At 42.7% G+C, this 14953-nt stretch overlaps 1 protein-coding gene across 4 annotated transcripts in view; it reads left to right on the forward strand.

The window, feature by feature from the left end:
* The window catches only part of RAD54L2 (RAD54 like 2), a 430539-nt gene that overhangs the window by 73011 nt on the left and 342575 nt on the right, over positions 1-14953 (forward strand). For all 4 annotated transcript variants that reach the window (XM_030205506.1, XM_030205503.1, XM_030205505.1 and 1 more), the window contains exon 4: positions 4115-4254. In XM_030205506.1, coding sequence (XP_030061366.1) covers positions 4115-4254 — 140 coding nt within the window. The remainder of the gene's footprint in view (positions 1-4114; positions 4255-14953) is intronic.

Consider the following 14953-nt stretch of genomic DNA (forward strand, 5'->3'; position numbering starts at 1 on the left):
TGTAGAATCACTATACAGCAACATTCCACATGCGGATGGCATAGCTGCATGTGGAAGACTCCTAAAAAAAAACCACACTGGACCATCAATACTCACCAGAAACTATTACAAAATTAATCAAATTCATTTTAACTCACAACTACTTCCACTTTAACAATGATATCTATCTACAAATAATGGGCACTGCAATGGGCACCAGGACAGCACCCCAAAATGCCAACCTTTTTATGGCTGAGCTGGAAGAGACATTTTTGAATACATACCAGACCAAACCTCTAAAATACTACCGGTACATCGATGACATTTTTATGATTTGGACGGAGGGGGAAGAAACTCTGAAACAATTTTACTATTCCTTCAATACATACCATCCTACAATCAGATTCAAATTGACTACTCCCCAGAAAAAGTCAATTTTTTGGACACCACAGTCTCAATCAGTGATGGCTGTATACAAACATCTATATACAAGAAACCCACAGACAGATGCAGCTACCTCCACAACTCCAGCTTCCACCCTTCACATACAAAAAGATCCATTATTTACAGCCAAGCCACAAGATACCACCGTATCTGCTCGGATCCAGAGGATAGAGACAGACACCTTGAAACCCTGACTGCATCCTTCAAACAGAAAGGCTACAACCCCAAATAATCTCCAAGAATATTGCCTCCTCCCTCAAAACACCCAGCGAAAATCTGCTACAGTACAAAGAAAAAAAAAGCCACAGACAGAATTCCCCTTCTAGTGACATACAACCCAGAACTGGAAAAACTGAGGAAAATCATAAGAGAACTACAGCCACTATTCCAGGAGGATGAATTACTGAAAGAGATATTCCCATCCCCACCAGTGCTGGCCTTCCGATAGCCACCAAATTTAAAACACAAGCTGATCAGAAGTAAACTTCCAACACAGACGGAAAAAGAAAAGTGCACGTTTCCGTGTAACACAGCCAGCTGCAAACTATGCCAAAACATTTCACAAGACCCCACTGTCATTCACAAAGGAAAAATATTCAACATAAAGGACTATTTTACATGCTCATCTTCCAATGTGGTATATATCATTCAGTGTAAAAAATGTAATGAAGGATGCTATATTGGAGAAACAGGCCAGATGCTTAAGACAAGATTCAATCTGCACAGACATCACATGAAAATAGCCGGTGCCAATCAAGCCCCCACTCCTGTGGGCCAACACTTCACAAGACCAGAACACTGCACCAGTGATTTCACAGTAAGAATACTGAAATGTAATTTTAAAACAATACAGGAACGTAAGGCCTTTGAAATAAGAATGATTGAATATTTTGACACACAACAAACAAGACTTAATAAGGATGTGGGTTTTCTAACCCATTATAAACCATAAGCTGTATTTCTCTGTTTATTTCTCTGTTTATTACCCTCCTCTCACCTACCAACACCCATTCTGTTAGAATATCAATGAAATGCTTTGATGTCCCCATGCATACCCCCACCCTCCCACTCTGTCAGACTGTCAAAGTAATGCTTTGATGTTTCTCTTATATATACTACCTGCTACCACATTTGCTTATTTCCGATCTGACGAAGAAGGGCAACCTTCGAAAGCTAATCAAGAAATGTATTAAGTTATGTCCAATAAAAAAGGGTATCATCTTATTTTCTTTTCCATGTTTTATTTTGTTTGATTTCTGTTGATAACCTTTAAGAGTGGACTAACATGGCTACCACACCTCTCTACCCATGAAATCAGAAAACTATCAAATATTTGACGAGTCTATTCGGTGAAAATGGTAATGTTGCCAAAATTGCTTTATTTGTTTACCTCCTTGCCTGTCCCTTTGCCAGCTGGGTTTTTCGCAGATTACATAAAAAAAGTCTTTCACTTGGTTTGTTAAAGGAAGCCCCCAAGGGTACGGCATCATATGTTGTTCCAACTGCGTACTCATGATGGCACGTCAGCGCCTAATTTTAAATTATCAGGTGGCTCAGCTCAAATATCTTATCCATTGGCAGTATAACTTTCCTAAAAGTTGGGTACGTTTGGAACAGTTTTTTTAGGTACGATCCCGCTATGGTCTGGGCCATGGCTTTTGCCACAGGCCTCGAAGCACATGTCTGTCAACCCAATTTTGCAACATATGATACAGTTATGGAAGAGAGTTCGCTCTCAGCTACTGCATGTTAGAAATTATTTTTTGGGCATTTTTATTCGCTATGCTGTGGGCTTTATTCCTGGGCAGTTTGATCGTACTTGTCTTGGGAGGGGAGGAGCCTCTATTGTTTGGGCCAATTGGTGAAAGAGGGGGTAGATAGTGCCCTATTGGCAGGTGGCTGATTTTTTTTCGTAGAAAGGCCATACCAGAGTTGCATTTGCCTAGATCCCTCCTCGAGCGAGCTATGAACGGAAGCAGTGGACGTGGAAGTATATCCAGATTCTATTTAGCTTTGTTGCACTAGGTTTCTCCACCCTCGCTCTATGTGGATAAATGGGAGGCTATTTTGGAGACCCAGCTTGATTTTAAATCATGGGAGAGAATTTATAAAAATCTTATCCAGATCTCTGTCGCAAACAACTTGGTGGAGAATGGTTACAAAATATTATATTAGTGGTATTACTACACCCCTGTGTGAGTGCATGCTATGTATGGAAGTGGAACTGATCAGTGCTGGAGTGGATGTGCGACTCAAGGGACTTTTATTTATCTTTGGTGGTCTTGCTCTAAGGCACAGCGCTTTTGGGACTCTGAGGGCCCCAAATGAAGCAAACAGCTGGCTATAGTCTTAGTGATGTGGACTCCAGTAATACTCCAAAGCCAACCCTCCACAGAGTTGTTGGTGCGCAAGAGAAAGTTGACTCATCACATCTTTGCAGCAGGATTCTGCCTGGAACATACATAAGAACATAAGAGTAGCTATACTGGGTCAGACCAGTGGTTCATGTAGCTCAATATCCTGTTTCCAACAGTGGCCAAGCCAGGTCACAAATTCCTTGCAGAAACCCAAATCGTGGCAAGATTCCAAGCTACAAATCCCAGGGCAAGCAGTTGCTTCCCCATGTCTGTCGCAATAGCAGACTATGGACCTTTCCTCCAGGAATTTGTCCAAACCTTTTTTTAAACCCACATAAGCTAACCGCTGTTACCACATCCTCTGATAAAGTTTGTTGAGTGAAAAAATATTTTCTCCTATTTGTTTTAAAAGTATTTCAATGTAATTTCCTCAAGTGTCCCCTAGTCTTTGTACTTTTGGAATGAGGAAAAAATTGATTTACTTCTACTTGTTCTATGCCACTCAGGATTTTGTAGACCTTAATCATATCTCCCCTCATCCGTCTCTTTTCCAAGCTGGAGAGCCCTAACCTCTTTAGCCTTTCCTCATACGAGAGGCGTTCCATTCTCGTTATCATTTTGGTCGCTCTTCTTTGAACCTTTTCTGATTCTACTGTATCTTTTTTGAGATATGGTGACCAGAACTGAACGCAATACTCAAGGTGTGGTCGCACCATAGAGCGATACAGAGGCATTATAGTATTTTTGTTCTTATTCACCATCCCATTCCTTATAATTCCTAGCATCCAGCTTGCTTTTTTGGCCTCCACCGCACACTGAACAGACGATTTCAGAGTATTATCTACGACGACACCTAGATCTTTTTCTTGCGTGTTGACCCCCAAAATGGACACTAACATCAGGTAACTATGATTTTGGATTATTCTTTCCTATGTCCATCACCTTGGAAACAACCAGCTCTCCCGGGACTGTTGGTGGTACAGGCTAAAGTGTCCTATGTCTACCTAATGTCCAAGCTTACAGACATGCAAAGGAATAAGCTAACTCAGTTTTGTTGAGGATGGGAAGTCTATATAGCTTGGGTAGACCGTTCTGAGGCACCCTCTTAGGTTCTTTGATACTCCAGTGTTATACCTCGATGCCATACTCTTCGTAGTTTGGGGGGGAGGAGGATTTTAATTTTTCGTCTTTTACAAGCAGAGGTAAAGGGGATTAGGGAGGGATTTGACTGATTTTAACTGCATAAATCTTTTGAATTTTGACCAGTGTGTGTGTGTTTAGTTAGCGTTGACATTTCCTTTATTTTAAAATAACTGTTCTTGCTTTCTATTAAGGCAACTCCTGAGAGAAGATCAGTTGGAAGCAGGAACAAAGGCAGCACAGCAGGAAGAGCTAGAGAGACGAAAGCGATTGGAGCAACAAAGAAAGGACTATCCAGCCCTTCTTCCTACTATACCCTTTGAGTTCTTGCCAGGTAAGCTCCTATCAGCGCAAGAGTAAAGGTTTCAAAACAGCCAAATCTTCATAATCAAAGTAGTGGAAGCAGGGTCTAATTATTATTATTATTTTCAAATTTGGATGCATGTAATGTTTATAGTGTTGAATTGCTATGATTTATTTATTTATTTGTTTGTTACATTTGTATCCCACATTTTTCCACCTATTTGCAGGCGCAATGTGGCTTACATAGTACTGTGAAGGCGTTCGCCAACTCCGGTAGAGAAACAAATACAAAGTGATGTTGTAGTCTAATAAGGTTCGTAATTACAGAGACATAGGAATAGTAGAGAGATGAGATATATAGTGTTCATTACGAGCTTAGGTTACGTTGTGTTGCAGGGTTTAGGTACTTAGGTTGGGTCGGTAGGGTATGCCTTTCCAAACAGGTGGGTCTTTAGTGATTTTCGGAAGTTGAGATGGTCATATGTTGTTTTCACAGCTTTTGGTAATGCATTCCACAATTGTGCATTTATGTAGGAGAAGCTGGATGCATAAGTTGATTTATATTTGAGTCCTTTACAGCTTGGATAGTGGAGATTTAAGTATGTTTGTGTTGATCTGGCGGCGTTTCTTGTTGGGAGGTTGGCCATGTTTCCCGGGCTTCGCCATAGATAATTTTATGGACCAGGGTGCAGATTTTGACTTTCTGAGGGGCTGATTCATCATTGAATAAGAAAGCTTTTAATTGTTTTTTAAGAATAGGGATGTCTTCTGTCATAGAGATGATGAAATTGTATTCCAAAGGGGAAGGGACCAGAGACATTAAACATCTTGACCCTTAAGGTGTCAAGCATAAAATACGAAATGATGGGACTACTAGTTTGTTTTGTGAATTCAAATCTAAGTGATCTTGTGGTAGTATACGGAATTAATAATCTGGATAGGTAAAGTGGAATACCTGAATTTTATTTTTGTTACATTTGTACCCCGCGCTTTCCCACTCATGGCAGGCTCAATGCGGCTTACATATTGTATAAAGGTACTTATTTGTACCTGGGGCAATGGAGGGTTAAGTGACTTGCCCAGAGTCACAAGGAGCTGCCTGTGCCTGAAGTGGGAATCGAACTCAGTTCCTCAGTTCCCCAGGACCAAAGTCTACCACCCTAACCACTAGGCCACTCCTCCACTCTTATGAATCTTATGTATCTTATGAACTAAGTATAAAATCTTGACATTTATTCTGTGATTGATAGGAAGCAGTGTTCATCTTGCAATAAAGATGTGACATGGTTGTACTTTTTGGAATTAGTCAATAATTTAATTGCTAAATTTTGAACAGTCATTATAGAGGGCATTGTAGTCTAATTGACTGATAGTGAAAGAGTGGATGAAAACCCGAAGAGCTGAAATAGAAAAGAGGTTTTGAACTGAATAGATCTTCCGTTTATAGAATTGGTGTTGTAACATGTTTCAGGTTCCTCTTTGGAATTGTTGGCATAAGCACTGGGAGGTGTCTTATGTCATCCTCAGCTTACAGCGATTTGGTGGTGGGTGGACTTGTTCCTTCAGAGGAAAGTGTGTCAGGCCTGTATTTGATTTTACTTGTTGGTCCTCAAGAAAAAGGGAACTTTCACCCAGTTTTGAACCTAAAGTGGATCAGTGAGTCATTGCAGGTGCTGTATTTCAGAACTGGAAAACTTGCATTTAGTAATGGAGGTGATCATATTGTCAGCTTACCTGCAAACTGTTATTCAGAGGGACCATCAGTGGTTTCTTGGGTGTGCACCCTAGGGGAGCATTTCCTGTTCTCAGTGATGCTGTTTGGGTTGGCAGTGCCCCCCCCCCCCCCAAAGGCTTCTCTAAGGATATGGTGGTGATGGCAGCAGTGTTGTGCAAGAAAAGGGTGCAGGTGCCCTTTATTTGGTTGACTGGTTGATCCCAGACAAAGCCTTTGCTGAGATGCTTCATCAGTTTTATCAAGGACAACTTCATGCCTTGGCAAACCTTGGAATATCTGGATCACAGTTCTACATGGTATGGGGAAGGGTTTTCTTAACCTGGACCAGGATAGTGAAGCTGCAGGGTTATTTTCAGGTGGTGGTGAATGGAATTCGATTGGAGGAAGGAAAGGTGAGTAGTGGTGTGCCTCAAGGATCGGTGCTGGGACCAATTCTGTTCAATATATTTGTGAGTGACATTGCCGAAGGGTTAGAAGGTAAAGTTTGCCTTTTTGCGGATGATACTAAGATCTGTAACAGAGTGGACACCCGGGAGGGAGTGGAAAACATGAAAAAGGATCTGAGGAAGCTAGAAGAATGGTCTAAGGTTTGGCAATTAAAATTCAATGCGAAGAAATGCAAAGTGATGCACTTAGGGAATAGAAATCTTCGGGAGACGTATGTGTTAGGCGGTGAGAGTCTGATAGTTACGGACGGGGAGAGGGATCTTGGGGTGATAGTATCTGAGGATCTGAAGGCGACGAAACAGTGTGACAAGGCGGTGGCCGTAGCTAGAATGTTGTTAGGCTGTATAGAGAGAGGTGTGACCAGCAGAAGAAAGGGGGTGTTGATGCCCCTGTATAAGTCGTTGGTGAGGCCCCACCTGGAGTATTGTGTTCAGTTTTGGAGGCCGTACCTTGCGAAGGTTGTAAAAAGAATAGAAGCGGTGCAAAGAAAAGCTACGAGAATGGTAAGGGATTTGCGTTACAAGACGTATGAAGAGAGGCTTGATGACCTGAACATGTATACTCTGGAAGAAAGGAGAAACAGGGGTGATATGATACAGACGTTCAAATATTTGAAAAGTATTAATCCGCAAACGAACCTTTTCCGGAGATGCGAAGGAGGTAGAACGAGAGGACATGAAATGAGATTGAAGGGGGGCAGACTCAAGAAAAATGTCAGGAAGTATTTTTTCACGGAGAGAGTAGTGGATTTTTGGAATGCCCTCCCGCGGGAGGTGGTGGAAATGAGAACGGTAACAGAATTCAGGCACGTGTGGGATATACATAAAGGAATCCTGTTCAGAAGGAATGGATCCTAAGGAGCTTAGCCGAGATTGGGTGGCAGAGCTGGAGGCGGGGATGGTGCTGGGCAGACTTATATGGTCTGTGCCAGAGCCGGTGGTGGGAGGCGGGGATAGTGCTGGGCAGACTTACATGGTCTGTGCCCTGAAAAGGACAGGTACAAATCAAGTTAAGGTATACACAAAAGGTAGCACATATGAGTTTATCTTGTTGGGCAGACTGGATGGACCATGCAGTTCTTTTTCTGCCATCATCTACTATGTTACTATGTTATTTCCTCAGTTGTCATATTTTGGAGTCTGGTGAATAGGAACTTGCAGATTGGGCCTTCATAATAGTAGGGCAGATTATGCCCTGCCGTTACCATGCATCTCATGGTGATGGTATGGAGCTCCCAAGTCAGAGAGAGGTAGGGACCATTGGGTTCTCTCTTGTTGACACAACTTTGTTCTTCCTTACAGCTTGGCCCTTGACAAGGTGTGGCATATGGCACAAGTACGACCAGTTTAGAGAAGCAACTCAAAATCATTGTTTTTCAGTTATTACACATCAGAAAATATTTTGGTACACTACCAACTTAAGGAGTCGCCTTCACCCCTGCCGTCATCTGGACTGGTCTGGCTAGAACAAAGATGAAGATGTAATTACTTACCTGGTAACTGCCAGACCAGTCCAGGATTCCTCCCCTGGGTTAGAGCTTTGCTGAACATTGTAAATCTTCTGCTGTATAACTTCTAGAAACAGTAATTTGTTTTTTGGAATGTTTGCCACAGGTAGGGAAATTAGGGCATTCAGTTATACACCCCATTAAGGGCAGTAGAGTAGGGATGTCTAAAGGTTTGAATTTTGTTGTTGTTAACTTGATAACAGGAATAGTGGAGTGCTGGGGCTGCATGGGTACCTTATATTGGGTGACATCAGCACTTTGTTATTCTCTGCCTCCATCTGCTGGTAGGGGAGCATAACTCACAAATATGGACTGGTCTGACTCAACTCAAGGAAAAGCAATTACCAGGTAAGTAACTGACACCTTTTTACTATACATTAGTGAAAAGGTCCCTATATAGAATATTGTTTTGGATTCTAGGAAACAGTCTGGGTCTATCAGTACTATTGCCATGTTTTGTTAAGCATTGTGGTTGATTTGTTTCATTTATTTTATTTACTATTCTGCCCTTACTAACTGGCAGACCAAGGTGGTGTACAGACTGAAATTTGCAATTATAGTAACATAGTAAATGACGGCAGATAAAGACCTGTATGGTCCATCCAGTCTGCCCAACAAGATAAACTAAATTTACATGGTATGTGATACTTTATATGTATATTTGAGTTTGATTTGTCCTTGCCTTTCTCAGGGCACAGACCATAGAAGTCTGATCAGCACTGTTCTTGTACTAAGTTCTAAACCTAACGTCGAAGCCCTATAAATCTCATACACTCAGCGAAAGTCCTGAAAAAGGGGGGGGGGGGGGGAAGGGGTGGTAGATGGATTGTGATACAAGGGGCTGCGGGAATCAGGGATTGAGGAAGGGGATAGGAAGAGGCATGGAAAGGAGAGCTAACCCAGACAGATGGACACTACACCTCTCTATTCATTGTCTCTCTCTCTCTTTTTTTAAAATCTTTAATGGGTGCTTATCTTCATTACTGTTGGATCTTCCTATTATTTTTGTTCTTTCCCTGGATCTTTGGGGTTATTTTTATTTCATATATTTATTACTGTGTTTCTTGATTTCTTGTATGTATTATTGTTACTGTACAAATGTTTTTGAAAAACAATGAAAATAAGTACAATGACCTCTTATACTTTGAGCCAGAGTTCCTTGTATCAAAAATGTTTTATGTTTATTCACTCACTTGATATACCGTCTTTACATAGGTAAGGTCAAAGCGGTTTACGTACTAAATCAAATAAAGAATTATTTACAAATATGATTGGTTGTGGCAATGATATTTCAATTGTCTGAATATGCTGAGATTTTTTTTTTTATTTTTATTTGTAAGAAGTCTTTTATTGAAAATTCTCATTAGACAACATACAATATTCATCGTTCTACACTGGCATGTTTACAATGTAGTCCAGACAAGATGAAACCCAGGTAGTGCAATTTACTGCCACAGTACAACAATTAAATATAAACTGTTGAAATTTCAACTTTTTTTTTTTTTTTAATTTTGAAAATTTTTATTAAACACAACTTAAAGAATACAGTAGAAGGCAATGCAGCCTTCAGACTTCTGAAATACACCAAACAGTTGAGTTACATCTCAATATACAACCATAAGTTTTAATGGTTTTCTCCCGACCCTCCCCCCTCCCACTCCTACCCCCCCCCCCTTACTCATTACATACCAATGCATGGCTAGATCCCCTGTACGGGCAATGCATTAGACCATAGTCTCTCCAAATGTGTCCACTCTTTAGCATCAGGTTTGTATCTGCCCATTCTCCTATCAGTCAGTTGCTCCAGGCCCACAATGCTCCTGATTCTCATCTTCCAGGTTGCAATAGTGGGGCCAATTCTCTGTTTCCAGTGTGCCGCAATTTCCAACTTTGCGGCTGCTAACCCCAGTCTTTTAAGCCGCCTTTCCCATTTCTGGCCCCTTTTATTTCCCCATCCTAATAAGCACCATTTTGGCTCTGCTGGAAATTGTGTGTCCAGAATGCGTGTTAAATGCATGGTAACATCCACCCAGAAGGGCTGGATAGAAGGACATTCCCACCATACATGCAAAAAACTACCTGTCCCGGTATTACACCGCCAGCATTGGTCGGATACCATGGGGTATATTCGTTTTAACCTATCCGGTGTGTAATACCATCTACTTAAAACTTTGTAAGCATTTTCTTTAATTAATACACAGATAGATGCTTTTTTCACCTCCATACACACCCTTTCCCATTCCTTCACACTCATTTCAATATTTAGATCTCGCTCCCACACAGACATATAGGGTAATTTCTTCATTTTATCTCCCCTAATATACCTATAGAGTCTGGATATACCCTTCCTCCCTCCCTCTAAGGTTTCCCATATGTTTTCCAGTATCTCTCGTTCCCTTGGATCAGACTGCAACCACCCTTGCCCCCTCATAAAATGCCTAACTTGTAAATAGGCATAGTAATCAGATTCTGGCAGGCCGAACTTCCTCTGAAGAGTTACAAACTCTCTTAATACCCCTTCAGACATAAGATCCCTGAATCGTTTCAAACCCTTCCGATTCCACTCCCGAAATACCCCTCCCTCTCGCCCTGCGGGGAACTCAGCTTCTTGGCTAATATAGGCTAGGGTAGAGGTTTTTACCCCCTGCTTAAATTTGTTCTTTAATACATCCCAAATACGTTGCAGGTGAGCTATGAATGGATTGTTATTCCCCTGATGATTGTTATACATCTTTTCAGATCCCCACACTCCTCGTTCCAGATTACACCAAGGTACCAAGTCTTGCTCCAAGGTAGCCACTGGCGATCTATGTCCTTTGCTCCATTCCGCCACCTGTTTTAACTGCGCTGCCTGGTAGTACCATAATATATTGGGTAACCCCCTCCCCCCCCTCCTCCACGCTCCCCCACATAATTCTTTTCGAGATTCTAGCCCGCTTGCCCCCCCACGCAAACTGGGAGATATCAGATTGTAGTTTACTTAGAACTGCTGGGGGAACCTCTAACGGCAATGTTTGGAAGAGGAACAACATCCGTGGAACCAGGTTCATCTTTATCACAGCTATCTTGCCCCACCAGGATAACAGACCATTTTTCCACCTACTCATGTCTGTGCGCAGCTCCCGAAGCAGTGGGGCATAATTCAATCCATTTAGCTGCGATAATTCCCTTGGGAGCCGTATTCCTAAATATTTAAAATTATCCCGTGCATGCCTAAAGGGAAATTTTTGCAACAAAGCCTCCAAAAAAGAAGGAGACCCGGTGATGCACAAAATTTCGGATTTATCATAATTAACTTTAAATCCAGACAACTCTCCAAAAGCTCGTATCTCATTACAAATGGGGGTTAAAGTCTCTTCAGGGTGGCTTACATAAAAGAGAATATCGTCCGCAAATAAAGCTATCTTGTGTTCCCATGCTCCCGCTTGGAATCCCCGTATCTTGGTTGTCTCCCTAATCTTCTGTGCTAGCGGCTCAATCGCTATAGCGAAAAGCAAAGGGGAAAGGGGACAGCCCTGCCTAGTACCTCTCTGTATCCGTACCTGTTCTGAATATCCCCCATTCACTTTTATCCGCGCCACTGGTGCTGCATATAATCCCTGAAGCCAAGTTAGAACCCCTGGGCCAAACCCCATAACCTCTAACACCTCCCATAAATAATTCCACTCCACCCGGTCGAAGGCCTTTTCTGCATCAGTTGTTAACAGCACCAAAGCCTCCTCCCTTTGTTGCGCCTCCCATATGATGTTTAGAGTTCTCCGGATATTATCGGCTACTTGCCTTTTAGGAATAAAGCCGGATTGATCCTTATGAATTAACTGGGGTAGAAATATATTAATTCTTTCGGCCATTACCTTAGCCAATATCTTAATATCAATATTTATTAAAGAAATCGGCCTGTACGAGCCACATAGTGTTGGATCTCGACCTGGCTTGGGGAGGACCGAGATCCCCGCTTCATACATGCTCTTCGGCAACGTCCCGGTCTTGAAACATTCGTTCCCTACCCTCACTAACAGTGGCCCTAATTCCCTCCCCAACAGTTTATAGAATTTGGCCGTGTATCCATCCAGACCAGGTGCTTTCCCCCCTTTCAAGCCTTTGATTACTCTTTCTATCTCCTCTAACGTAATAGGTTTATCTAAATACTCCCTCTGTTGCTCCGTTAACCTATGTAGACCCATCCCATCTAAATATTGTTGAATTCCCTCCTTGCTGGCTCTCGTTTCTTTAGTATAAAGGGCTGAATAATATTGAGCAAATCGTTCCCGAATCTCCTTGTCCTGGTGAACCAACTGATCCCCTGCGCCCTTTATCTTGGTAATAGTGCTGCCTACCCGCTGTTGTCTTAAACTTCGCGCCAACATCCTACCCGCTTTATTACTAAACTCGAAAAACTTCTGCCTCATGAGTTTTCTGTGATATTCCATCTGACGGATTTGTATTTGCTGTAACTCCGCCCTACATTCTTGCAACTCCCCCCAGATTCCATGATTCCGTCCTCCTTGATGTTGAGCTTCTAAAATGGCCAGTCTTTGTCGTACCCTCAATTCCTGTTGTTGACCCTCTCTCTTCCGTTGGCGACCTTTCCTAATCAAATGCCCTCTCACTACTACCTTCAGGGCGTCCCAAAGAATCCCATCAGAAACATCCCCATTATCATTATGTGTTAAATATTCCTGCACCACTATTCTAATTTCCTCACAGGCCTCTACAGTATCTAGCAAGGATTCATTTAGCCTCCAAAATGTATGCCCCCGCTCTCTCCCTAACCCCTTCCAAGAAATCCAAATGGGCGCATGATCCGATGCATGAATGGTTCCTATGCCCGAATCCCTAACCTTTCCCCATAGATTGCGGGATCCCCAGAGTGTATCTATCCTAGTGTAAGTAAGCTGTGCATGAGAATAGAAAGAATAGGTTCGCTGCCCCGGATGTTGCATCCTCCAAACATCGATCAAGTCTAGTTCCTTGACCATTCTCAATATTTTAGCCGTATTAGCCTGACCACCTCCCCTCTCGCCTTTAGAGCGGTCTAAATCTGTCAGAGCCCAGTTGAAATCACCCCCCAGAATTATTTCTCCTGATATAAAGTGAAGCAATTCCAACCTTAAGGCCTCAAAAAATGCGCCCTGTCCCTCATTAGGGGCGTAGATATTCACTAATGTAAGTGGTTGATTATTTAGTTTACCTTTAACCGCAATACATCTACCCTGGCCTTCCACATATGTTTGTTCATGGACAAAGGCGACCGTGTCCTTTATATAAATTGCCAAACCCCCCTTTTTCCCCCCTCTAGGATCAGCCTGAAAGTATCCAGTGCCCATATTTTTATATTGTATTAATCTTTCATCTTTCTTTTGAATATGAGTCTCCTGCAGCATAACAATATCCCAATGCATTTTATGAATTTCCCTATATATGATACTTCTTTTCTCAGGGGTATTCAAACCATTCACATTCCATGAGCCCACTGTTATCCCACCCCCCTCCCTTTTCCCCCCCTGCCCCTCCCCTCTCCCAATGAGTCCCCTCGACTGGCCTCCAAGCATAGATGCCAGTTACATCCCTAAGGAAGTGTCGTTCCGATGGGTTATCCATCTATAATTTATCCTCCGTGTCCCCCCTCACCCATCATCAGCCATCACATTCATTCCCCCCTTTAATCATATATAACAAAACCTTCTACAGTTCTTAACATAACTTCACCTATATTAAAGTATACATGGAACCAGACCTAAAGCCGGGCATTAGCCCTGAGACAAGTGGATTTTCAAGTTTCTGCGTCTCTCTCATGCCCCTGGTCCTCATGTGTTGGGCTCCTTCTGGTACTGCCTCTGCTTTGCTGGATCCAGCCCCCAACAACTTTGGAGGATTTGTCTTTCTGAGAGCTCTGAGATGTTGCTGTTACTTCGGGCAAATTCGTACAGCCTAGTGACGCCAGAGATTTCCATGCTTCTGGTTGCAGTATTTTCTTTGCTTGACTGCCCACTGAGACCAGGATGCCTCTAGGATATAACCACCTATAGCGCAAGCCGGACTTTTGCAAATATCTCGTTATGTCTTTGAAGTCTCGCCTTTTTTGCAAAGTAACTCTCGCCAAATCTTGAAAAATCTGCACCTTCACATTACGCCATTCAACTTCTCCCAGAGCACGTGCTTTCTGCCATATTGCTTCTTTCACTTGGAAATCATGGAAGCAGACAACTATGTCTCTGGGGAAGTCACCCCGTTGCGGTCCCAGACTCCGGTGAGCCCTATCAAGTTTTATTGTGGGCCCTTCCTGCGTCTCCTGTGAATCTATTCCTTGATTCAAAATGAAAGTACAGATCTCTTGTACAGTCTTCTCTATGTCTTTATACTGAGACTCTTCCGGCAAGCCTTTAAAGCGCAGATTACACCGCCGGGAACGGTTCTCCAAGTCTTCTATTTGTTGCTCTATGTCCAGTCTCACTTGCTGTTCTGTATTAACTTTCTTCTTCAAATTCTTTAATTCTCCCGCTAGCGCTTCCATTCGCTCCTCAGTCTCAACTACACGATGGCCCATATCTTTTACCTCTTCCCGGAGCTCTGCTACTGCTGTCTGAATACTTTTCCTGGTGTTAATCATCTCTGATTTGAGCTCTTTGAACCATCGGATGATTTCACTCCTTTCTACCTCGGCCTCACCCGCGCTGTGTTCCTCCATATCATTGTCAGGCTCATCATCATCATTTGGCGCCATTTTAGCTCCGCTCTGAAGGAGAGCCGCGTTCCCTCTTTTCACCGCCCGCGGCGAATCCGCCGAATACTTGTATTTCGCCAACTTCTTTCTGGCCGCCATGGGATATTATAATCCTATTTCTGCGTTCGCGGAGGTAATTCAAGGGGTAAACGCTCTTTTATAACTATTAACCCGCGGAGCTCTACAAACCGGCTACCGACTACATCGGTGACGTCACTTCCTCTCGAAACTTCAACTTTTTATTGAAAAAAAAAAATTCCCCCCCCATCCCCCATCTTATCAACATCCCCCATCTATTGCTAAATCCTGCCCAATCT

The sequence above is a fragment of the Microcaecilia unicolor genome, chromosome 6, assembly GCF_901765095.1.
Source record: "Microcaecilia unicolor chromosome 6, aMicUni1.1, whole genome shotgun sequence".
NCBI classification, from domain to species: domain Eukaryota; kingdom Metazoa; phylum Chordata; class Amphibia; order Gymnophiona; family Siphonopidae; genus Microcaecilia; species Microcaecilia unicolor.